General features: G+C 39.1%; 1 protein-coding gene across 1 annotated transcript in view; it reads left to right on the top strand.

The window, feature by feature from the left end:
• Positions 1-2,759: 2,759 nt before the first annotated feature.
• Positions 2,760-26,487, top strand: part of TM9SF3 (transmembrane 9 superfamily member 3) — a 75,834-nt gene continuing 52,106 nt past the window's right edge. The window contains exons 1-5 of the mRNA XM_059899856.1: positions 2,760-3,081; positions 12,350-12,545; positions 21,441-21,563; positions 23,929-24,089; positions 25,103-25,180. Coding sequence (XP_059755839.1) covers positions 2,983-3,081; positions 12,350-12,545; positions 21,441-21,563; positions 23,929-24,089; positions 25,103-25,180 — 657 coding nt within the window. The 5' untranslated portion in view covers positions 2,760-2,982. The remainder of the gene's footprint in view (positions 3,082-12,349; positions 12,546-21,440; positions 21,564-23,928; positions 24,090-25,102; positions 25,181-26,487) is intronic.

Below are 26,487 nucleotides of genomic sequence, written 5' to 3' on the forward strand. Positions count from 1 at the left end.
CTAACCTAGAGCTCCTGACGACACCTAGCAAATGCTTCCTGCCTCAAACCTGTGGAGGCTGGTGATGGATGTTTAAGCAAGAGACTACTCATCCATCTTAATTCAGCACTTACACTGCTTGTTCTTCAATTGCCCATCATCACTTGATTCAAAACTGTGATTATTCATTCACAGAGCATTTACTGAGCTTCCACTATGAGCAAGTCACTGTGCTAGGTGCTCTGGGGGATATACAAAGATGTATAAGACGCCTCCTTTGATTTCTATTGCAATTACTGGCATATGATTCATTCAGCAATTAATCATGTACTGCCTTGTGATGCCTCTTAGACTATCTAGAAAGTGTTCTTTAAATCATTCTATGCTATTTGACTTTTTACTTATGAATGTCTTCAGTAAATGGTTATTGAATGTCTATGATGTGACAAGCACTGTCCCAGCAGCTGGGACAGATATAAACAAATAGTAGTACAGTACTTTGTTGGCTGCCATCAACGAAGGTCAGAATGTAGTACAGAAGAGGAAATGGGACTATGGTAGTTATGACATAAATGCAACTGGAATCCTGAAGAAGGGATGCTCTACTTCCTGAGGGCATCATGCAAGGTTTCACTAAAGAGGTCATCCATTTAGGCCTGGAAAACGAGTAACAAAGTTTGTCCATTCATTTCCATCCTAGGGAAAGGGAAATCAAAGAATCTGAAAAAGAGTGGATATATGTATATGTATAACTGATTCACTTTGCTGTAAGCAGAAACTAACACAACATTGTAAATCAACTATACTCCAATAAGAAAAAAAAAAAAAGAGCAAAGGCACAGAGGTATAAAAGAACCTGGTGTATTTGGGAAATATAGGGCTATAGCCTGAGGTAGAAGAGATCAGTGGGAGGTGAAGCTGAGGAGATAAATTGGGGTCCGATTCTGTAGCTGCATGTTAACAGGAGTATACTTTAGGAAGGATTTTTTTTTTTCCTGATTACACATGTAGCACATACTCACGTGCAAATATTTGTAGGCATGTGCAATGTTAATGGTTTGAGTCATGATCTTTCAGATTGTCTTCTATGGGTAGACTAATATTCAAAATGGAATCATACTGTCTATTTTCAAGTGTTTTCACTTAAAATTATCTCTTGGCTATCATTCCATGCCAGTCATACAAGTCTATTTCTTTTTCTTTTTTTAATTAATTTATTTAATTTATTTTATTTTTTGGCTGCGTTGGGTCTTCATTGCTGCGTGCAGGCTTTCTCTAGATGCGGTGAGCAGGGGCTACTCTTCATTGCGGTGCGCGGGTTTCTCATTGCGGTGGCTTCTCTTGTTGTGAAGCACAGGCTGTAGGCGTGCGGGCTTCAGTAGTTGTGGCACAAGGGCTCAGTAGTTGTGGCTCACAGGCACTAGAGCACAGGCTCAGTAGTTGTGGCGCATGGGCTTAGTTACTCCGCGGCATGTGGGATCTTTCAGAACCAGGGCTCGAACCCGTGTCCCCTGCATTGGCAGGCGGATTCTTAACCACTGCACCACCAGGGAAGCCCCTATATTTCATTTCTTAAAATGACTGTATGGATGGTAGTCCATAAGTAGTAAGAAAGACTGATTCTGGAACCAGATGCTTGGATCCAGTCCTTCAGCAACCACTTAAACCCCCCACCCCCCAGGCTTCAGCGATCATTGCTGTCAAATGAACATACAGTGCCTGTTGCATAAGGATTGAGTCAATACATGTGAAGTACTCAGTGCCTGGCAGATGAAAATCTTAGCTGTGATTCCTTGATTTATGTAAACAATATTCAAGGAGTGTTTTAAGCAAGAGAGTGATATAATCAGGTTTCTTTTTAGAAGACTCACTGGCACCCGTTGGGGAGGATAAACAGGGTGGGAAGATTGGTGATAGGGATCCTGGTCGGAGGCTGCTGTAATACATAGTGAGTGAGGTGTAGAAGATTGGCTGTTACTGGCAGAGGAGAGGAAAAATAAATTCTTGATACCTTTCTAAGATAACAAATGCTAGAAACTGTTGCCTGCTGATGGCTGAGAGATGGAGACAATCCGACTCCAGCTTCCAGTTTTGGCTTAGAGGACTGTGTAGATGGTGGTGCCATATTCATGTATATATTTGACAAATATCTTTTGAGTTTCCACTATGGGCCTGACACAGTTCTAGTATATGTCAGTGAACAGGATCTCTGCTTAGGAGAAAAGCTTAGATTCTAAGAGGTGTTTATATCTGTGCACGGGAGACCCAACAAACAATAAATAAACAAATAAACGAACAAGAATTTCAACAAGATTGAAATAAATATTCAGTAAATATTCACTGACTTTAAGACACTCATCCAACCCGATACCAGTTTAACAATCTCCCTTAATGACGATTATAGAGCTGGTGATTCATTCCCGGCGGGAGCCGAGCTCTTTGTGAGGGCTACTTGATCCGATCCCCACCGAGAGGCGGCAGGTCAGACCATTACCCGACTTCACAGCCGAGGCAAATGAGGCCAGGAAGAGTAAAGCGTTTTGACCTAGGTCGCACAAGTCGAATGGAGGCGGCTTAGGCCCTGCGACGCGGGCCAGGCACCCGCGAGGGGCGCGAGGCCGGGGCCACTGTGCGCGCCGCCTCTCTCACGACCCAGGGGCGACCGGCGGGAGGGCCGGGCCCTCGCGCGGTCCTCCGGGGCTGCGGGGTCGCGCCTCTCGGGCGGGGCGGCCGGCGGCGGTTGCGGCCCCGCATCGCGAGGCACTTCCGGCGTGTGCCGGGGTGGCCGGATGACGTGGCTGAGTCAGAGGAAGAGGCAAGGAGGCGCCGGGGGGCGGGGGAGGCTCCGGACCGGGCGGTGACGGCGGCGGCGCGGAGGAGCCAGAAGCTGGGCCCGGGCCCCCGTGCGTCTGTCCGCGCCCCGTGGATGCGAATCGGCCGCGGCGGAGGCGGCGGCGGCGGAGGAGTCGGTGGCCCGGCGCCGGGCCGGTGGGAGCGCGGAGGATGAGGCCGCTGCCGGGCGCTCCCGGCGTGGCGGCGGCCGCCGCGCTGTTGCTGCTGCTGCTGCTGCCCCGGGCCCGGGCGGACGAGCACGAGCACACGGTGAGAATTGCTCCCGGCCGGCGCGGCCGCCTCCGCCCTCTCCCCCGGCCCACCGCCTCGGCGGGCCCGGCGCGGCCTGGAGGGCCCAGCGGCCCGGCCGAGCCCCGCGGCCGCCCGAGGGCGCCTTCCGGTTGGGCCTGGCGGAGCAGGAACCCCGGGAGCGGGGAGGAGGCCTTTCCGTGCGCTCCCGGGACAGGACTCCGCTCCCTAAGTGCGTGGGCCTCCTTACCCATCCCGGACCTAAATGGCGCCGCACCCCTGGGTCCAGGGGCCCCGGGAGACGGGAAAGAAGCGGGGTCCGAGGGTCGGGGCTCACTTGGCCGCGGGAGTGGGGGCCGCAGGCAGCCAGGCTCGGAGCTGGTGCCCCCCAGGAAAGGGAGCAGCGCCCGGGCTGCTGGGGACTACGACACGGCAGAAGATGGATGCACCACGTATTACCCGTCTTACAGTAACCAGGAAATACCCACCACTTTATGGTGCTCACTGGCCTTTTCTTCCCCCTCCTGCCCAAACCGGATTATAACCCTGGCGTGGGGACAGCCTTGATAAACTTGGGGTGAAGAGCACTTTACACGTGTACAGGCACTCAGCCACACGCGCCCGCCTGCGAGGCCTTACTTGTAACTTTCTCTTCACCCTCTTCTGGCCCCTAGCTGAGGCTCCCACCCCGGTGGTCTCTAACTAGGCGGCTTCTGACTGCGAGGGGTCTTGAGTTTCCCAGTCCTCTTGTCTGGCTGGGGACAGTCCCTTTTGCATTTGGCCTAAAATTGATTGGCTGTTTATTTAATTGGCATTTTCCACATCAAAGCTTGGATGTTAAAACGACTCCTCTAGTGACTTTCACTTAGGGATGTAAGTCGGTGGCTTTCTGAAAGGTAGATCTGAGCAGGGCAGGAAAGTCATGTAAATTAGAGGGTGCTTGTGAGTAGTTGTGTTTTTAGGCCTTAACTAATTAATGATACGATTTTGCATGAGAGGTTGTGTGGTACTAAATCTGCAAGTCTTCTGTCATTCCTGACAAGTGAGGAAATGAAGCAACCAGACTTCTTTTCTGTAGTCGGTAGGTTAGCTGGGCTCTTATTTTAGCTAACAACAGTTCTAAACTTTTGGCGTTTCTACTTTCAGTCGCAGCCAGAATCTTCTTACCTGTATATTTTTTAAGGGACACAATCCTGAGCTGGTGACATGTTTTTGTGCTGTATTTGTGACTTGTCACCTTAAGATAATTTTGTTCACAGGTTAAACAGTTTAAAACGCTCTCTTGTTGTTTTTTCCGTCAAGTAACTTGTCTCAAAGTGTAAGAAGTGTTCATTTCCAATGGGCATTCTTTTAGCCAATGGTTACTAATATTTTTCCAATTTTTTGAACACTTAAGGGAAGTTGCTGTGTAAAACTCAGAATTGTCTCAAGTATAGTTCCACCATACAGGCATGTAAGCTTAAGAGTAGTAGTTTACTTTTTTATCTCCTGTTTTATATAAACTGCTGTAATAGGGAAAAGTATGTAATAATTAAAACTTCACAAATTGGAGGTGAATAAAAAGGTCTTAGATTAATTTACAGATTTAAAATGTAAATGCCAATTTCATTGAAATTTTATTGCCAGGAACATTTAAATTTTTTTTTTAACGTCTTTATTGGAGTGTAATTGCTTTACAATGGTGTGTTAGTTTCTGCTTTAACATTTAAATTTTTGAAGCCAGAAATTGAATATAAAATATTGGATAAAAGGTTTTTGAGAGAATATGACACGTATGAGAGAATTGTTGGACAAAAAAATTTAGAATCCATTTTCTTTCAGTCATGTTTACATTGAACTGCTCTCACTTGGTTACCTGTTATTTTAAAAATTATAGGAAGGATAGCATTAAGATATAACTAAAAAATTTGTCATTCATATATTTTTTGGCTGTTAGCCAAAATATTTTATTTCTTACAAGTTTCTTGAAAATATTTCTTGAAAACTAGGCATTCACCTCAAGCAAATAATAATACTGAAAAGGCTATGGTCAAGTGAATTTTTTTTCCACCAAGAAGGCAGAAGTAGCTAATGAAGACAGAATGATACTGAAGGAGGAGAAAAATTGTCAAGGGAAGGTTGCTGAGTAAGTGTTTAATAAATACTTGTGGAATTGGATTATTAATTAAAGAACAATCTTTAGACGTTAAAGTTTGCCCTTTAGATTAACTTTCTATGAAGACAGTTTCCAGATAGAAATAATAACTAATAGGGCTTTTGTAGCAATATGTGGTAGGCCCCGTTCTAAGTACTTTATATGTATTAACTCATATTTTAAACATACACTGATAATCTTGTGAGTGGTATTATGTCCTTTGAATGGATGAGGAAACGGATGCTAGAGAAGTTAAGTAACTTGCCCGAGACCACACAACCAGTACAGGTAGAGGTAGGATTTGAACTCAGGCAAGCTGAATTAATAGTCTTCTACGCTCTCATAGGATATGCTCTACGGCCTTTTATCTTAAAAATAGGATAGTAATACACTTGGCATTAAATTGAATAATTCTCTGTATTGATAGTATTTTTAAGTGCTTAAATGTTTGGGTAAGTTTAGCTCCATAGGGGGTTGTTACTGAGGATGTGTTTGGGTTAGCATTAAAGAGGGACAGGGCTGCAGTGGGCATGTGACCCTTGCAGTCGCTTAATGTGTGTAAGACATAAAGACTGCTTGGTTTAACGCTCTGCTGTCACCATTTGAAATTCTTAATACTTTCTGCATTTTCATTGTGTGCTGGGCCCCACAAATTCTGTAGCTGGTCCTAAGAAGGAGCAGCTGACTACTTCATGCAATTCCAGAAAGCCCTTGATTTCTCTTACTTTACCTACTGAATTAGGATTCAGCTGACCATTTGACTCATATGGCATTTTTTATGTGCTTATTTATCCAACGCTCTTAATATTCTCAGAAGAATAATGAGAAGGAAATGTGCTGCTGACTTCTAGAGTATATACACATGTAGAATATATAAAAACGGGTTCCTTTCAGTTTTTAAAAGTTGAATCATACATGAATTACAGAACATACTGGTTTTTGTGTTTTTTAAATTAATTAATTAATTTTATATTTGGCTGTGTCGGGTCTTCGTTGCTGCACGCGGGCTTTCTCTGGTTGCAGCGAGTGGGGGCTACTGTTCCTTGCGGTGCGTGGGCTTCTCATTGTGGTGGCTTTTCTTGCTGCAGGGCACGGGCTCTAGGCACACGGGCTTCAGTAGTTGTGGCACACAGGCTCAGTAGTTGTGGTTCGCAGGCTCTAGAGCGCAGGCTCAGTAGTTGTGGCGCACGGGCTTAGTTTCTCCACGGTATGTGGGATCTTCCCGGACCAGGGCTCGAACCCGTGTCCCCTGCATTGGCAGGCGGATTCTTAACCACTGCACCACCAGGGAAGTCCCAAACATACTGTTTTAAATAAAAATTAAAGAACACTTTCATGAAAGACAGGCTCTTAATAGGTGATCGAAGGGTCATAAAAAGAACACTTTAGAGTGAGTGAAAGATGTATAGGGTATGGCTTATGCTTACTTGCTTTTCTGACAGTTGGAGTACTTGGAAACATCTAGAGTTAGATTATCACGTCTCCTAAGATTTCAAAGGACTCCATTACAAGGATTGCAAATTGAGAATCATAGAATTTTAGAACTGGAAAGACTCGAGACCATTGAATCCAACACACTCATTTTCCTAATGGCCTGAAGAGGCCCAGTGGCTGGCCCAGGGCCACAGAAAAGAGTCTGAGCTACCTGATTTCTAGTCGTTTTTTCTACCTGTCTTGAACATATAATTTCCGTAGTAACACTATGTAAAAATGTCAGCGCCAAAAAACCAGTAATCAATGGCACAGGAATCTTAAAAGCATTTTATGGTTTACACTGGAGGCTTGAATTTTTTTTTTGGCTCTGTTTCCTCAAGGTCACAAAATCAAAATTTTTTTTTTCTGCGTCTGTTACATACCAGGCTCTGTGCTTGGCACAGCAAGTGGTATTTAATCAGTGCTTCTTGAGTGACTTGAGTAATAAGGGAGCTACCAGGAATAAGAATATGCAGTGTTGGAAGCATGATAACCCTACCACTTAAAGCAGTGAACAAACCCAGACGATTGTTCACTTAAGATGCATAGTCTTGGGGATGCCTGTTGTGATTTACCTAGGTTAAAACCCCATTTCTTTGTGGCCCATTGTATCTCTGGTAGGTAATATTGAAAGGACCCGATCTGTGCCTAGGATAGCCTACTCTCAACCTTTGCCATAAGCACTATTACACTACTGGCTAAAAAAAAGATGTTTTGTTTGCTTTTCTTAGGCAAATGGAAGCCTTTAGTCTTTGTCTCTGTCGGGAGTATGGGAACTAGTAAAACATATGTGAAGATTTATAAAGAGGATGAGCTGTTTACTACAAGTGAATTTGTGAGTGCTTTAATATGGATCTAGTTTTAGGAAGTGTCATAATTCATTGTCCTATTTTCAGCTGTACTCCATGGTAGACTAAAAGTTTATTTAGGTACAAAGCTATTTTGAGAGGGAGAGAGCAGTTATCTCAAGAGACTATCCAAAAATACACTAATAATTTATATGTATTAGCATTCTGATGTATGTGTTTTAAATAAATAAGACATTGAAATTATGATTTCTGAAATATTTTTCTGAACTGGAGTTTGCTTTCTCAGATATGTATTTTAAAGTAAGCATATATCTTTCCCCTCATCCCATAAAAATGATGGCATTTGGGTGCTTAGTCTGAGCCCTCAGTCCTTTGCCTGTCTACATAAATTCTGATTTCTTTATTCGGATTTTACACGAGAAATTCAGTAACATTATCTCCTGAAGTGTTCCCTCTGAGAAAAAGTAATTCATGATCTCTATCAAGGAGGGAAACTTCTGTACCTACACTTACCCAGCACATAAACAGTATTTAAATGAGAGATCCAACATTGGTGAGTTCTTGAGAATGAAGGTCATTCCTTTTGAGATCAGAGGACAAGGAGCTTCTTAGGAAGGTTTTTTTCCTTAGGGCAGATTAAAGCCTCAAATGGAAAAGTTGTTCAGCATTCAGGACTTCCTTAGGTGCTTTGTACAGCTGTATTTTTCCCATATTCCTTCATTTAGTTTTTGCTCTTCAGTTAATGAAGCTGACTAGGGATTAGCAAAAATGTAGTCCTGAGCTTGTAAATGTGATACTAATTAGTTAGAATGATCTTGGACAAATTATTTAACATCTCTATTTAGTTTGTTTGTTTGAATCTGTAAAATGGGGGAAATAATAGGACCTGTCTTACAGAGCTTTGAGAGATTAAATGTTTATGTAAAGACCTTAGAACTATGCCCAGCGCATGGTATGTGCTTATTAAGTTTGGGCTAGTAATGATACTATCCCAAAAGACGGTAAGCATGTGCATGTTACTGATTGGTCAGTTAAAGTTTGACCTGAGGATTGGAGAAAGGAGGATTTGGGCAGTTCTGAAGGATAAGTAGAAATCGGCCAGGTGGGTAGGAGGAGGGCATTATAGACTTGGGGGAATGACGTAAGAAACAAGGTGGAGCAGGAAAGGAAAGGAAGAAAATGTTATAAGCCATTTTGGCTGGAGTGGCCAGTGCAGAAGTTGAGTGTAACAGTGAAACTTCTGAGAACTGGAAACGAATGGACCGGTGAGGTGAGGAATGCAGGTAGTCTGAATTGGCTTCCTGTCCTTTGGCTGCTTCCCAGGGAGGCCTCATGGAAGGAGCCACCCCCGTGCTCAGGGACCTCCTGATCCACTGCTGTGCCTGCTTGATTTTTTCTCTCCCCTTCTTCTGGTTACACTCTGCAGGTAAGTTATAAAATTCCATCTTTCTCCACGTCATTGGCAACTCAGAGTTTTTCCGAGGAAAGTATTTAAAAAGAGCTTGCTAAGACGTTATGGAATGTTGTGGTTTTTTTTTTTTTGGCTATTTATTTATTTATTTATGGCTGTGTTGGGTCTTCGTTTCTGTGCGAGGGCTTTCTCCAGTTGCGGCAAGCGGGGGCCACTCTTCATCGCGGTGCGCGGGCCTCTCACTATCTCAGCCTCTCTTGTTGCGGAGCACAGGCTTCAGACGCGCAGGCTCAGTAGTTGTGGCTCACGGGCCCAGTTGCTCCGCGGCATGTGGGATCTTCCCAGACCAGGGCTCGAACCCGTGTCCCCTGCATTGGCAGGCAGATTCTCAACCAGGGAAGCCCTGGAATGTTTTGAAAGCAAATTAGACTAGCCTTTCAGCCAAGGGTGGAGGGAAGAGCCTTACCTGTTGCTGTCTTCCCACCGAGTCGGGGGAGCCCAGGGACTTTCCCGGCAGCTTAGGGAAAGGAAAGGCTTTTCTCCTAAAAAGTTTCTTCCATTTGGTATTTTCTAATTTCAAGATATTTTAAGACACGTTTTCTCTCTTGAAAAAGAACTCTTCCCTTGACCTTGTCTTGGGAACACTTATTCTCAGGGATAAATAAGAACTATAATGAAAAGTAAACATTTTAAGTTCATGAAATCTGACTGTGGTCTGCATAAGGAGCAATGTAAAATAAAAGAAACAGTTGTAGCCTTAATATTCACCCTCATCTGTGTGTGTTTGTGTATGTGTATATATATGAGTGTTTGTGTCTATGTTACATATCTCTATATTTTTTTCTTTCTAATCCCTATTTCAGTCCTCTTCCCAGAAGGAATCCTAGGCTAAAGAATGGTACACATTTTGTTATAGTACAGTTTGCATCATGTTGTCAGAGCTTTACTACCCCATTAAGGTTTCATGAATGTTTAAAATGAGTGACTTCAGAACGTATAGTTTAACACATACTGTGACCCTTAAATTATTTTAGTCCTGTGTTTCAGTTTGTATGAAATAAATGAATGCTCTGTTTTAACAAGTATTTATGTTCAAGTTTTTGTCTATTTGTAAAGGAATATGAGTATTAGGATTTATAGAGAAAGTAGTGTTTTTTGTGTTTATTTTCACGAGTTATATTTATAAAATTTCTGCAAACTCGGCAGGATTAATGGCAAGAGTAGGTCCTCTCTTTCAGTGCGGTAATCCTAAAAGGATGCATTTGGTTACCTCGCCTTTCTTATTTCTCTCAAAGGATACTATCGCAGTCAGTGCACATACTTCAAACTTCTTTCACTAAGTTGCTAATAAACTTTCATTTCAGCATTTCTTCAGTGTTTTTTCATCATATTCAATACTTTTTGTGTACGTGATACTATGCCAAGAGCTTTCTACTCAGTGAACAGGTTTCAATTCTAATACCAGCCCTGTTCAGTGGATAGTGATTGGTTTAGAGAACCGTTTTGAGGATTCTTATGCTATATCCCTATCTATATCTATATATCTATACCTATACCTATGTCTGTGCAGAAAGGAGTACCTTGATTGATTAGTGCAGTGTAACCTTGAACGTTGGATGGAAGAGTGGTGGCATACATAGATTTGTCAACCCCCTAAAGTGGCAAGAGTAGTTATGAACGGGTATCTATGTATACATTCAGACCTTTGATTGGTTCCTTCATACATGAAGGTTATCTACAGTTGTTTTACTGAATTCACTTGAAACAGCTTATGATTTTCTATATTGTTATTCATCCTGACCCTTCTCTGCCAAAGCAGAATTAATCATTTTTATTGTTGCTACAATAGCCCTTTTTACCTTAATTGTAACACTTATTTCTTCATTGTTAATCATTTACTTGTCTGGCTCCACTATGGATTGTGAACTACTTAAAGGAAAGGACAGTATGTTATTTATCTTTATAACCTTAACACCTAATGCTGTGCTTGGTACATGTCCCATGTATTCAAAAAGTCAGGTAGTTTTTTATTTCCTTGATGAGGTACCTGGATGATGTCTTATGAACAATGAGACGTTTATTAGATTTGAAGGTGAGGTGATTAGATCTAAGTCCTACTGTGGTGGTGGTATGAATCAAAAGAGGCAGATGCTTTGGATAAGAGTAGACAAGTCAGTGTTTTTTGGAATGCAGTGGGACTTGGGGTTTGAGTCGCCATGACTGAGAGGATTGTACCATTAGAAAAACAAAGTTTGGGGGGTTGGGTTTGGGTGGGATGAGTTTGGTTTTGGAGATGCTGGATTTTGATGGAAAATGTTTATTCATTTTTTATGGAGGACTGGAGGTCATGCTTGGTAGTTGGGCTAGTTGGATAGGTTCCTCTGTTATGTGCTCCACAGCTCCCTATGTTATTATAATTGCTTGTTCAGTGTCATCTCTCCCTTTAGGCTCTAAGCTCCAGTGGGTCAGGGAATGTGTCTTGTTCAAAGCTGTATCCTCAACAAACACAATTATTGGCGCATGGTAGGCACTCAGTAAATAATTGTTCAATGATTTAACTTCTGCACTGTTAGTTGACTTAAGCTGCAACTGTTAGTTGTCTTTAATTTATATTAAAGGCTAATTAGGAATACTAGTTTTAAAATTACTCAGGTAACTGCTTTTTGTAGAATCATTGGAATTTTAGACTTGAGGAGATCTTAGAAATCTTTGGCACTTCCCCCAGTTGGACCCTGGAAAGGTGACGTCACCTACCCAAAGTCATCAGACCACACTCCAGGTTTAGCTACATATAGTATTCACTGATGGGTAAAGCCATAATATTTATTCAATGAAATTTGCATGCAGTACCTGTCTTTCAGGCTGATAAAGGGAAAGATAGAATGATGACTTGAATGGGCTGTGGAGATTTCATAGTATGGCTTTTTCCTCCTCTTGTTTAGTCATTTCTCTCCTCTCTAGTACTTTGATCAATGGCTGTGGGGAAAAAAAGGAGATGAAATTTTATTTGTGCTTGCTGACAACATTAGGTTTTTGGCGTTTCTAGTGATTAACATGAGGTTCTGGATAAGCTATTGATTTTGTTTCCTCCTTCCTTGTCCACGTTAGCATGGTGAATCATGTTGGTTCTAGGTTTATCGTTATTTGATAGTGTAAATATTAATTATAAACATTCTTATAGGTTATTGGGTTTTGTTTAAACAGTATCTTCTGTAAAACAAAGTTTAGAAAATGTGAATCTGCTTGAGACCACAATCAGAGGATATAATTTTAAAATTCACCGAATTTCATTTTTAATGTGTAGACATTGACCATAATTTTGAAACAAGCTTCCAGCATTTTATTTTAGAGCTTCCCAAACTGAGATAGTACATTTTTGTTTAGAACAAATAACAAATATTCCCTTAATTTGAATTAGATTCTTTAAAAAACATATTCTTACTTGCTTTTTTTTGGTTTCAGTATCAAGATAAAGAGGAAGTTGTCTTATGGATGAATACTGTTGGGCCCTACCATAATCGCCAAGAGACATACAAGTACTTTTCACTTCCATTCTGTGTCGGGTCAAAAAAAAGCATCAGTCATTACCATGAAACTCTGGGAGAAGCGCTTCAAGGAGTTGAATTGGAATTTAGTGGTCTGGATATTAAATTCAAAGGTACGTAAACCTTAATAGTCCTAAGGATAAAAGTTAGATTGTAGACCGGGGTTTCTCAACGTTAGCACTGTTGACACTGGGGCCAGATAATTCTTTTTTTTGTGGGGGCTGTCCTGTACAGGGTGGGACATTTAGCAGAGTCCCTGGCCCGCACCCACTAGGTGCCAGTAGCATTCTCCAGTTGTGACAACCGAGAAGTCTGTAAACATTGCTACTTCTCCTTGGTTGAGAACCACTGCTCTAGACCCTAAAATATGTTTTAATCTCTAAGTTAAGTGTATTACATGTAGAAAAGTATATTAGTAACTGACAAAGATTTATTTTGAATATTTATAAAATAATAAATAATTGTTCATAAAATTATATTTCCTTAACATATTTATTTCTGAAAAGTGTTTTCTAGTAAATCCTTTAAGGATTGGACATAATGTGGTCAGGGAAAGCCTTCATAGATTCCTAATGAGGTAATTTCCAGAGGAGTGGGGATGTAATGGGCTGTATGGATACTTAAAAATTATGTGTAAAGCCTCAAATTCAAACTTGTACCATTGGCTCAATGTATTTATCAGTGTTGTATTAATTTATCTTCAATACCTGTTGGATTGTGTGGTTTAAAATTTTAAGTCAAGGACTTGTTAAAATAGGAAAAAAATCCTCCTTATCTATTTATTATGCAGGTATCTTCTGTGTTATCAGTTCCTATGAGTGTGTTTATATTTTTTAGTTTTCTCTGTGAAGTTTGTCAGAGTGTGTGTTTCCTGCATGGACATTTTTAACTTGGTAAGCAGAAGCTTGAGTAATTGAATTTTTGGAGGATCTTTCGTTAGGTGTCTTGATTTTTGAATAGAGCATGGATCTTATAATCAGAAGCTTTGAATTTTAATCCTATTTCTTTTACTCTATTGATTTTAGTAAAGTTGTTTACTCCAATTTTGACTTCATTGTCTACATGTATAAAATGAATAGTAACTGACTTCTGATATTTTTAGCCTTTTGGGAGGAGAATGTGAAATGAGATATTTTAAAGATAATATTTTGAAGATAATGTTTAATTTTGATTTGTTAAATTCTATTCTTGTTTTTAGGATTTTTTTTCTTACTGTTGTTGAAAATAGGTATACATATTTACATTTTTTCCCATGTATTACTCCTTGGGGCTTAATTTTAAAATTAAGTTGTAAATTTAAACCACAGTGGCCTTGCTTATAACTTTATGAATTATTGTAAACATGCCCTGAGGCTTGTTTTAATTTAATGAGGTAATTTAAATATTTAATTACAGGTAAGGAGAAAAGTTAGACTAGAATATGTGATCTTTGGGAACCTCAATACTGCATTTATTCACATACTCTCTCCTTTTCCATATTTGGTACACATTTCTAGTTTATTAAAAAGGAACCAGAGAGAAAATAGGCAAAAACCCCGAGTCCTACTTTGCTGCTATGGACAGATTTCATCACTTGTTGCAATCCTCACCTTTATTTACTAAAGAAGAGTACTCATTCAGCTGTCTTAACCATTCTTTTATTAGTTTCTTGAGGCTGAGATGGAAAGATTATTTAGATAGAGGGGTATGGTTTTCATGGGCTATAAAAGTGGGATTTATTTTCCTTTCAGACTAAACACCTTTAGATGAAAAGAATCAGAACTGGCCAGATGTTACTCCCTAAGAGTTGGCGGTTCCTTGGAGTCTTGTCAACTCTACACTCCATCATGGATATGCTGCTAAAGAAGCTGCCACGTTAAGTGGTCCAGATGCAATAGTAAATGCTGATTAGATTTCTCTTTCTGTTGTAGACCTTTGCTTACCCTGTTCAAAGATAAAGTCGATTGTGCTTTGAAAAGTGTTTTGTGAGGTTTCCTGGTTGTTCTTTATCGTATCATAGAATTTTAAAGGTGGGATGCACCTTAGAGATTGCGTCATCTGATTTCCTGTTAGGGAGGCCCAAAGATGAATTACCCAAGGCATATCACAGCATACTAATGCTGTGTGGAAACTTGAACCCTCTGTCTCTGTGTAAACTGTAGAAATATTTATATTGTTAATCTTTCATCCCTTAAGTATTTGATTTTTAAAGGTTCTTCTGAAGGCATATTCAAGTAAGAAAATAAAATTTTGGAAATATTGTGAAACTAGGAAAAACTATACATATACATACCCACTTATATGTGCATACACACAAACACACAACTTTTTTTTTTAACCTAGTAGATTCTGTCAGGCTAAATGGATTAGTATGGTTGTGTAAAATGAAAGTCACTAAATAGACTATTTTAGGGAACTAGCAGTAGTTTTGAGTCTAATACAGGATGCCTCAAAAGCTCCCTTTTGAGGTTTTATGCACAACTTTGTTTTTTTCTTCCTAATAGTTTTTATACTATCACTAGACAAAATGCTGCATTGAGAACATTTAGACAAAATTAAATGCAAAGGGCAGACTTAAATTGGATATCTTTGAACCAGACCTGAAATCATTACCCTATAATTTTCAAGGGTACCTCCTAGAATCTTGCCATTGTGGAGTGGAAAGAACATGTGCTTTAGAGTCAGAGAGACTTCATGCATCTCAGCTCTGCCTCTGCCTACCTATGTAGTCCTGGACAAAGTATTCAGTCTCTTTGATCTCATTGTCCTCATCTATGAAATGAGGGAAATAATATCCACTTGATAGAATTGTCATGTTTAAATGAGATAGTGCACGTACATCATTTATCAAAGTTCCTGATAGTTTACATTCAAGAAATGGTTATTGTTATGAATCCTGATAGCACATAGTATGTGTCTGTGCTTCCAACTTGATTTTGCATTAGCAATTATGAAATGTTAAATTAGTTTATTGAGTATAGGATTTGATTTATCCTCAGGCTGCTGCACTAGCCTGCTGGGTAATTTAGTTACTTCCGCTGGGGCAGGGACAGTTGCATTCTTATTCACTGTTGCATCCTTAGCTATTAAGACATGGTGAGCTTTTAATAAGTTGTCTAGCACCTAGTTTGTGCCTACTTGTTCTTTATTATAATTGGTTCATTATGATCATTAGGTGATCTGGAATAGTAATTCCTAAGCAGGGAAGGTCACCACCCTATCCCTTCCCTCTCATTTGAGAATTCTTGCAGTATAATGAAGGATATTAATTGTTGAAAAGTTGACTTCTAGAGGATTCCTTCCTCCCATTTATTTTATTGATCTTCCCTTGAATTTTCTCTTCCTTGAGTATTCTAACTTAACAGAGGGGTGAAATTATTTTATTAGTATTTCTTCTACTTCTCTAGAGTGAAATGGTAAGTTGAGAGTACTGCAGTTATGTAGATATGCCAAGGGCTGCTTAGAGGCTTAGGTATTTCTAGTTCAGTGATTCTCAGTCTAGTCTGTTTTCATCCTCGAAATAAGCTTATGGAGGTGTATTATACCTATTTTTCAGATGAGGAAGTTGGGGCCCAGAGGCTAAGTAACCTTGTCTAAGGATTCACAGATGGCAAGTGGCGGAGTGAGGATTTGAACCCAGGCAGCCTAGCGTTAGAGTTTGAGCTTTTAATTACTATGCGGTATTTCCCTCCAGATATCTGGCTGGGTAGTTAAGCCTGATTGCCAAAGGGTGGGGAAAGGGCTTGGGAGGTGGCAGTTCTTTTCATTCAGCCCCAATGAAGATTTTTGCTTAAGGTGAACCCCACCCTGTTTCCAGTCCCTGGATTCTACTATTCCTGTTCTTCCTGATTCTGGAGCCTCTCTGCTGAAGTTCTCTAGGGGAAAGTGCCTCTGGTCTGCGGCGGGGAAGTTGAGGATGTTATTCATCTAGCTGTGTGATGGGTGCAGGAGGGGACCTAGGCATCCAGCCCCTCTATAAACATATTTTTATACAGTTCCCCTATGTGTTCAGCCCTACGTCTATCTCTCCTCTACCTTTCGACGTCTGTGGTGCCTCCAAGTTCTGAGTGTCTCCTGTGTTCTGTGACAACAATCCTGTTGTCCCTTCTGTTACGGTTTCCTCTGCCTTATTATTCATTCACCGTCGTCCATTTCCCCAACATTGATTGAAATCTTTTCTCACTGTCTTCTCCTCTTTTTGTCCTTGTGCGCCTACATCCTTTTTATTCCTTTATTGACATTTTAATGGAGTTTCAGGAGGTAAAAGACACTTGTGGTTAATCTGCCTTGTTTAATCGGAAGTCTGGGAACTTGATGCAATATTTTGTCTTATTGGTTTCAACTGAAGTGTTTTAGCTGGACCAAATAATTTGAATCTTGTATTGAATCTTGACTCTAGATATTTTGAATTCTTGGTATTAGCAATTTTTTAAACTTTGTGCCAACTGCAAATTTGATAAGCCTGCTCTTTTTATAAGTTCTTATTTAAACCATTGCTAACATTATTCTTTTCAGATTGACATCTGTCTTTTTTTTGTTTTCAAAGGAATGTATGTGTATATATTTTTTCTGATTTTAACAGTGATATAGGATCAATGTACAAAATTTAGAAACTACAGAGAAATGTAAAGAATATAAAAATCACCTGGATAGAAATACCAGTAACAGTTTCTTCTTTTTTTCTGACCATCTTTACATTCATCCACAGTATTTAAAATTTTTAAATATTGGGTTCATGTTCCATATATGATTTTTAAAAATGTATTTAATGAACACTTGTATAGTGTTTATTATGTGCCGGATACCGTTCTAAGCACTTGCTGGCTCGTTTAATAAGTTATGTATAAATTAGTTTTTACTCTTCTTTTTTTTCCTCAACATCTTATCGGCTTGTCCTCATATTGTTAATTACTCTGTTTAAAATATATTTATATAGTATTCTATAACTTGATATTGTAATTTCTCCCCATTTCCCAATGACAAGATATTCATTGTTTTCTTCTTTCTTCCTTTTCTTCCTTGCTTTTGCCTTTTTTTTTTTTCTGTTAGAAATAAGAATGCATTTGGCTATACTAGCACATAAGTGTTTTAATGCATCTATGAATCTTTCATTAGGTTAAATTCTTAGAAGTAGAATTACTGAATCAAAGGGTATAATCATTTTTAAGGCAGTTCTTGATACATGTTGCCAAACAGCCATCTCGAAAAAAAATTATACAGTTTATACTGCCAGCCAGTTTGGTCAGTTAATCAATATTGGTTTATGTAGATGGTTGATTAATTAATGGTGAATATGCCAGTTTTTCCAGTCCTGTAAAAAGTTCATTCAGCAGTTTTTGAGAGCTTACTGTATTCCAGAGCCCTATGGTAGACTCTGGGTATACAAAGTTGAACCAGAAGCTCTGGTGTCAGGGGTCTGTGGACCTCTGGAATTGTACACTTAATTTTGAGTGAATGTGCATTTTGTGGGGACAAGGGAGATATCACTTCCATTGGATTCTCAAGGGGGTGTGTGGCTCAAGAAAACTTAACACTGTGAATATATTGGCACTTTTCGTCCTTAAAACAACTCTGGGAAGGAGATAGCATAGATGTTATCTGTTTTACAGGTGAGGGACCTGAGGTTCACAGAGGTTAAGTGACTTGCTTTTATTCACAAAGCTAGTAAGTAGTGGAACCCAGACTAAAACCCAAGTTTCTGCCCATTTCTCTATAGTTTGTCTATAGTGACTTCATGAGAAACTTTGCTAAGTGCTGCTGAATTTGAGGTAGAGTATTTCTGATTTTCCAGTTCAGTAATGCTGTTAAAAGAGAAACTAAACAAAGTAAGGCATGATATGTTCTTAGAGAACTCATGAATAATTGTCACATTCTTTTTTCAATGCTTTCACTGTCTCTTCAGTTGTTAGTCCGGAGTGTTGTTGAGAATTGATGACAGACTTATTGGCATGTTGTTTCCAGAATTTACCCTTGCTTTCTGTTTGAAAAATCAGTATTGACATTTGCCACTTTATAACTTTGGTTTTCTTCTTTTTTCCCTCATAAAAAGTATTTGCATTGGTAAGATCTTAATTGCATCCCCTTCAGGATTCATAGGTGTGTATTTCCCGTGAGAAGGGTATGCCCTATTGTAATTTTAAAGTAGTGTTTTGTGGTAATAGATTTTCAGATTGTTTTCCAGTCATGTAGAATGCTGAGTGGTGATTTGGTATACTCAGGCACATTACATTCGTTATCTTCAAAGCGTCTCCCTCCTGAGAGAAGTGCTTTTTCAATTGAGCAACCAGGCTCTTTAATTATTTGTGATGTTTGTATTTGCTTACATGCCTGCAAGAGGAATTTCATTAAAATATGACCAACCCAGGCCCTTATTAGAGCCTTCCATAATGATGTTTTCTCTTTTACCACAACATTTCTTTTCTAGGTTTTGTATCAGTGAAAGATACTCTTCAAGACTTCTTTGTCAATCCTTCTGAGATACTCAGCTCAAAAATTTCATTTGTTTATATTGGCATTTTGTCCTTACACACAGACATACACACAGACACACACACACCATTCACACACAGATGCATGTATATGTGCATACTCTAATGTATTTAGTGACTTCCTTTGCCAAATAAATGGAAAATTATGCGCTTAAAATTTGTTAAAATATTTTATTTGTTTAGTGCCTGCTCTGTGCAGCGTACTGAAACAGGCATAGCTGGGGCCAGAAAGGTTATGATCAGTTATAGACATAGCTCTCAAGACCTAATGGTCTTTTTGAGGAGCTAAGATACTGGTGTGAGGTTGTAAGTGGTGTAGGCCTAGGTGCCATAGGAGATATGGAGAGAAAGCCGTGGGACTTCAGTGAAGGGGGCAGGCTGTGTGGTGAGAGGAGTGAGGGTTGGGGAATCAGGGATTACTCTGGGGGACAGGGTAGAGGCATGGGGAAGATTTTAGGATGGACACGTGAGGTGGGGTTTACTGCACAAACAACAAATCCGGAGGCCAAGGGAGCACAAGGTGTGTGGGAACTGCAGGTGGCTGAGTCTGGTTAGAGTATAGGGAGAGAGGATGGTGGAGAGTTGAACTAAAGTTCAGACTGTAAGGAATCTTTTTTTTTTTTTTTAAATTAATTAATTAATTTATTTATTTTTATTTATGGCTGTGTTGGGTCTTCGTTTCTGTGCGAGGGCTTTCTCTAGTTGCGGCAAGCGGGGGCCACTCTTCATCGCAGTGCGTGGGCCTCTCACTATCGCGGCCTCTCTTGTTGCGGAGCACAGGCTCCAGACGCACAGACTCAGTAGTTGTGGCGCACGGGCCCAGTTGCTCCGCGGCATGTGGGATCCTCCCAGACCAGGGCTCGAACCCGTGTCCCCTGCATTGGCAGGCAGATTCTCAACCACTGCGCCACCAGGGAAGCCCCCCAGACTGTAAGGAATCTTTTAAAAGCTTTATATATGGGTAAATGTCATATTGTATACCTCAGAACTTCATACAGGAAACTGCTATATTGTTAATGACAATTATCAGTGAATGTCTGATTGTGACAGCAAGGAATTTGGTGGCTTTGCAGAGGTAGCTGTGAGTCCTCCCACGCCACTGTGGCCATTCGTTGCTGCTCAACCTGGACCTTCCTTTGGTTCTTGCTCTCTTCTCTGTAGCTATAATTTCCTGCTGCCAGTTCTCCTAGCTCCTACTGTAGGCATCCTTTGTAGTAATCTCCGTCTTAACTCTCCCTGCCTTCTCCTCTGCTCAGCCTCAGTTTTTACCATTATGAAAACCCTAAATTTCTTGCTGCCTAAAAATGGCCTGGGTAGAAAGAAAATATGTGTGGGAGCCATTGTTGTTGGATACAAAGCAGTTTTCTTCTCCCACTTGGATAGAGAATTTCCCTATCCCTCTTTCATGGGACTTCAGTGTTTCCCGCCATCTTTGGTTTTGTAGTTTTGGGGTGTCCACTCTGGGCTGAGCAATAATAAGCTGTTCTCTCTGTTGAGAACTGGGGAAACGTGGTGGTGGTGTCTGGAGTTACACATCAGATTGTTATTTCTCGTAGAAACAACATTATAGATGGCTATTAATTATAGTTTGGCTGCAATTTATATTTAAGTTGTTTTAATCAACATTTGGGAAATTTAACATTGTTTCTTGGAGGAAGTTGTATTTCATGTTCTAAATAACCGATATTATAGTACAGGAGAACTTAAAAACAAACATCTGTGCTTTTTGTTGTTGTTAAGATTGATTTCTCTTTTTTTTTTTCCTAGTTGCTTAAGTAACATACAAAAACAGTTCAGTCCTTTTGATGGACATCTAGAGTGCTTTTCAGATTTTGCTTTGTTTTGTTTAGAAACTAATGATCCTAAGCACATTTTTGAAAGGTTTATAAGTTAAAGACCATCTGAATAGTATTTTCAGATAGGAGTATTTTTAAAAGCAGTCAAGACTGGAAATGACTCATCTCCAGGGAACTTCTGGGTAATTTATAAACAGTGATGCCTGCTAGATAGAGGTTTGCCTTTTAATCTTCCGAATTATGAAGAGTCACTGGGATTCCTCATGGAATCTGTGGCCTCCAGTGACTTGCACTTCCAGGAATGTTCAAATGAATATTTATCTCAGAGATCTCATAGCTAGAAATTGTTAGCTCTACTTAGGATCATATTCTTGAGTTTTTGTATAAAGTGAAAACTTTCCTATGTGTTTTAAGCTTTTTCATTTCTGTTTTTAAATCAATTTATTCATTTTAAAGTTACTTTGTAAATGTTCTGTATAATTTTCTTTATATAAGAGATGCTTTCTTCACTTAGTAAGATAATCTTTGAAAGTAAAGATGGTTAAAATTCTTTTATTGTGAAAAATCTTAAACATACACCAAAAAGGAAAGAATTGTATACTGAATCCCTATATATATATCACCCAGATTCAACTATTATGAGTAGAAATTTTAACTTCAGGAAATGTTGGCTTTTTTGTGTGTTATTCTTCCTGTAACTGTTTTGCAAATGAGTGTACTGATTTGCAATTTTTATTTTACGCAGATGATGTGATGCCAGCCACTTACTGTGAAATTGACTTAGATAAAGAAAAGAGAGATGCATTTGTGTATGCTATCAAAAATCACTACTGGTACCAGATGTACATAGATGACTTACCAATATGGGGTAAGTATTGTATGTTATTTTTTAAAGTTTGGGGAATATTTGCATAATAAGCAAGATTTATGTAATGACTATTCAGTCAATAAATGTGTTTTCAGTGTTTTCCACAGAATGATTTTAACATCAATTTTACGGTTTCCTGTTACTTGAAGGGTTTTTGACATTGTCAAACTTTACATGAAAATCCCTGAAAATATAACTTTTATACAGTGTAACTTTTCATATTCAAGAGGTCAAAAGGTGCTTTGAACAATCCGAAATATTCCCCCTCCCTCCATTTTCTCACATCTTATTTTGACTTATTTTATCAAATACAATCAAAGGGACTGAATAGGATTTTAAAGTTATATTCTGGCTTTCTCTCATGTGGCACTGTGGTAGTATGGTTTTTGGATATAATAGTCTCCTGAATGACTTGTTTTGCTAGTTCCTATGTTATTTTCCAAAAGTCTATTATGTTTAAAATTTTAAAAACTTTTTTATGTTTTATTTTTTATGTTTTATGTCCTTGTTCATCTGTGTTAATGGAGAGGAACAATGCAATAGTTAATACCAACTTATTATAATCCAAACATTGTTTGTGCTGGGCTTGATTAAATTATTTAATATGTAAAGCAAAGCCAGCTATCATAGCCAGCATGTTTGATCACATTTTTCTCTTAATGGCTTGTTGTTGTTGTTGTTTTTATTTTTTGGTCTTTGGACACTTGTTCTTATATATAAATAATATATAATTAATATTCTAATTCTTAAAATTATTAGCAGACTACTGTATTCATGAGCAGCAAACTGAAAGACTGAACATAGCAGCCCAGAGTTTAATATGGTACTAAGATGGAATTTGTAAGAAAGTTAATCTCAAGATATAATTGTATGCATCGTCATTACTGTGTTGCATGTTAATTAGGTACAAATAGTAAGCATTTCATGTAAATGACTGTAATTGGTATAACAGACATTTCTGTCATTGGCTCTGAGGGTAGTAGGAAGATATGCTGAATATTCGCTGAAGACTTCTGAGCCTGTAGTTTTAGGAGAACCCACTAATCCGGGTTTTCTCTTTTTTTGGTGAGAGAGCAAGTCTTTTGCATTGCTTATGGGTTTCATGTCTAGAACCTTAGGGTTTTTCCGTCATTTCTGTGGGCCTCCATAAGCAACATGGCAGCTGTGCTTTCCTGTCTTAACATAAATCTTTTTTAGCTCTGGGTTTCTGCCATGTTTAGGGCAGATCCTTTTGGATGTCCTAGAATGTCTGAACCATGGGAAACCCTGTCAGAAAAAAATCTTTATCTGGGTTTTCTTGGTATAAAGGTTTCAGAGTCTTTTAAAAGTCATTTAGAGAATACTTTCCTATTTGGTATAATTATGTCTCCACCCTCAGAGTTTCCAGAGTAGATAGGTAAATAAACTTTGGTGAAATTAATTATTAGAAGGATTTTATTATCCCTCTACAACCTCAAACAAAGTGAAACTGCATTCCTTGAACTTGTACCAATTATAACAACTTTGGTTAATAAGCAAATAATTCTTAATAAGAAATGATCATTTTTTTCCCACTAATGCTTTTCATGAGTTCCATTGGCCGTAGAGGGAAGGCCCAAGGAGTAACTTTTAGAGCCTAAGGCGCTAATGAATATATAGGCTTGGGTAGGGAACATTGGATAAATAGCTGACAGTATGAGGGCACAAGAGATAGATCCTCAGGTACTACCTACTCCCTTGTTTGGGTCTTCTCCTTCAGTATCCCAAATTGTAATCAAAATGATCACTTTAACTTTTGCCTCATTACCATTTATTTTCAACTCTCCTTTCATTTTGTTGACTTCCCAGGGATAAGTCCAATACTTGAGGTATAAAGGGGAGGTGTTTTAAGTTTTGGTACCCACTATACACATATGTGCAGCTTATTAGGAATGGGTTGATCATAGGTTATTAGAGAAAGTACTGGACTAGACCTCTGGAGACCTTGCTTTTCATTTTAGTTTGACCACGAAACTGAGAACCTTGCCAGATAGTGATATAGTGCTCCCTGAAATTTTGAGATATTAAGGAATATAAACTACACAGTCATGATTATTACAATGAAGGTGATACTAATGACAGAGCATGAACTTTGAGGATCAAATTAGTGATAGGTTATGCTGAGCTGTGCATCACTTTTTTTACCATGGTGTGAAAATAGTTTTGTGTTTGCCAAGTAGTTAACAAAGAGAAGTCCAGCCTGTACCTTTTCATTGTTCTAACCATGAGGAATAATGGTAGTATTGCTTTTTTATAAAAATGTTTTTTAATGAGCTTTTAGCTTCTAATGTATTTTAAATACTAAGTGATACTACAAACCTTGTATGAAGTGTTATTTCTTTTGAAGGTATTGTTGGTGAAGCAGATGAAAATGGGGAAGATTACTATCTTTGGACCTATAAAAAACTTGAAATAGGTTTTAATGGAAATCGAATTGTTGATGTTAATCTAACTAGTGAAGGAAAAGTGAAACTGGTTCCCAATACTAAAATCCAGATGTCATATTCAGTAAGTATTAAAATAATTGTATCCAGGAAGCAGTGTTTGTCACTTAATATCAACAATTAAGTATGTTTTACAACTTTAGTAATTGAAATTGTAGCTTGAAATGGGATGCAACAGAATATTATTAATGTATGTAAGTAAGCCTCCTAAAAGCAGGGAGGTATACTTCAGGTCTGTAGTATTAGATACCTGTTATGCATTGGCAGGACCTACCATTTGCTTCATCAAACTTTACTGTTATAACTGGGCAGTTAGCTAACCCAGCCATGTGTTTTCATGGTTACTTTTTAGATTACATTACTCCTTGTTTCTCTTTCCTTTTTACTGTTGCAGATTAAGAGATGATGCCATGTTGAAAATTTCTGGATGAGTATAGTTTACCATATTTTGCTTTATCAGTTGGAATAAGATACTCCTGCAGAGTAAGAGCTTGTCAGAGCCCCTTGCAACTGGCAAGTTAATTCTGTTCTGTTAGGATTAAAAGTAGTGGAAAGAAGAGAAATCTGACGTAGGTAGCCTCTCTCTTTGGTAGTTTTTTTTCCAGGTAACTGGAATGAATCCATTGCTAGTAGACAGTTTCGAAAGTTTTTCAAGCTTTGTGCATATGTACCTAGTGCAAATAATATTTGCATAACCGTACTTATAAAGAAACATCATTGTAATAAAACTAATGCAATCTAAAGACAAAGATGTACAGATTCTTATTTTATTTGGTCTGTTTAATTGAGTTGTTATCACATTTATGAGGTCAGAGAATGTAAGTCAGCAACAGTTAATAGTCCTTGAAAACTGAAATGATCTCTCTAAGTCATAAGTTTTGTTAATACACAGAGAGGAAAGTTGGCTAGTTTTTCTATCATGTATTTCAAAGTTGCATCTCAAATTGGTAGTAACTTTCTACTATTTCTCTAGTATCTTATTCTAAGTGTGTAAATCTTTTCAAATTTTGCTCAGAGTTTTGTTATCAGATTATTGTTTACTGGCCTTGATTTTCAAATGAAAAAAATTTTTTTCAGGTAAAATGGAAAAAGTCAGATGTAAAATTTGAAGATCGATTTGACAAATACCTTGATCCGTCCTTTTTTCAACACAGGGTAGGTAAATTGTGTATTTTAAGATGTTCAGTATGTGCTTCAATCAGTTAAACAATGAACATCTGCCACATATAGGGCACTGTGCTAGGGCTGTGGATCTCAGAGATTTAACGAATGCTGATTTCAGATGTGAGCTCAGAGTCATAAGAGTGATAGAGAGTTTTAGAGGATCAGTCAAAAGCTCCCTTCATCATGCCTGGTTTAAACCAATGAAGAGAGATACACAAGGAAGAATACAGCATATGGGAAGCCAAGATACCACTTTTATTGCTGATGAGGCTAATACTGGAGAATGTGGCTGTAACTGTGGTCAAGTGGGCTTCTTAATATTGAAACTCAGAATTGGAGAAGCTTAACACACTCAGACAGTGCTGGACTGTTTCAAGTTTTCCTACCTGGGCGCCTGTGTGTGTAAAAATTACAGTGTGGAGAAACAGAGCAGAATGTATGCATCCTCTAGGAAGGAATGAATACAAGAGTGGAGTGATACCAGGAGTTTTTGCCAGGGGAAATCCTTCCACATACAAAGAAACACCAAGAATGGAAAGGTGCCTCCCACCCCTCCACCAGCAGGTATACACTGGATCTCAGGTCCTTAGTCTAGTGGCACTGCTGCTGGTTTTGTACAGATAGCTTTGGTTATTTTTAGCAAGAAACAGATTTTATTTTGGTGGTTCACTCCTTCAAGGATGGATATGAAAAAACTACAAGGTATCGGGATGTATCCATTCTTCTGACTTTCTTCCTGACTTGCCTCTTCTATCTTTTGGACTGAAATCCTGAAGTTTATTAGTCACCAATTTTTGAGATGGCTTATAAGTTTTTTTTGTCTCAGAGTTATATCATTGCAGCGCCAGTTTCCACCCTTAGACTCCACCAGAACCTGTTACTACTTCTAATCTTCCACGGGGTCCTAGGAGAAAAAAATGAAGCTGTTTGGGGTTTAGCCCCTACTGAAAGATTTAGTGTGCTACTCCTGGAGCTACGATTCCCTCCCCCACCCTCCCAGGGCTTTTCCTCACATTCAGCGCTCAGGCAGTCCTGAACATGGTAGTCCATTTAAAGGTATAGGCACAAATAACTTCAACTTTAAGTAGCATTTAGAATATGAGGGCTTCCAACTGACATTCCCTATTGGAACACCTAGGTCTACTTGCTTCTAGTCTCATGGGGTAGTGACAGCTTGGTGGAAAGTCTGCCTTTTGGCATTTTCACTAGTAGAACTGTATGCCATATATATTTTTTAAACAAATATTAATCGAGCACTTTCTGTGTGTCAAGCACTGTACTCAGTAAGTGGAATACGT

This window comes from Balaenoptera ricei, chromosome 16 (genome assembly GCF_028023285.1).
Source record: "Balaenoptera ricei isolate mBalRic1 chromosome 16, mBalRic1.hap2, whole genome shotgun sequence".
Taxonomy (NCBI): Eukaryota; Metazoa; Chordata; class Mammalia; order Artiodactyla; family Balaenopteridae; genus Balaenoptera; species Balaenoptera ricei.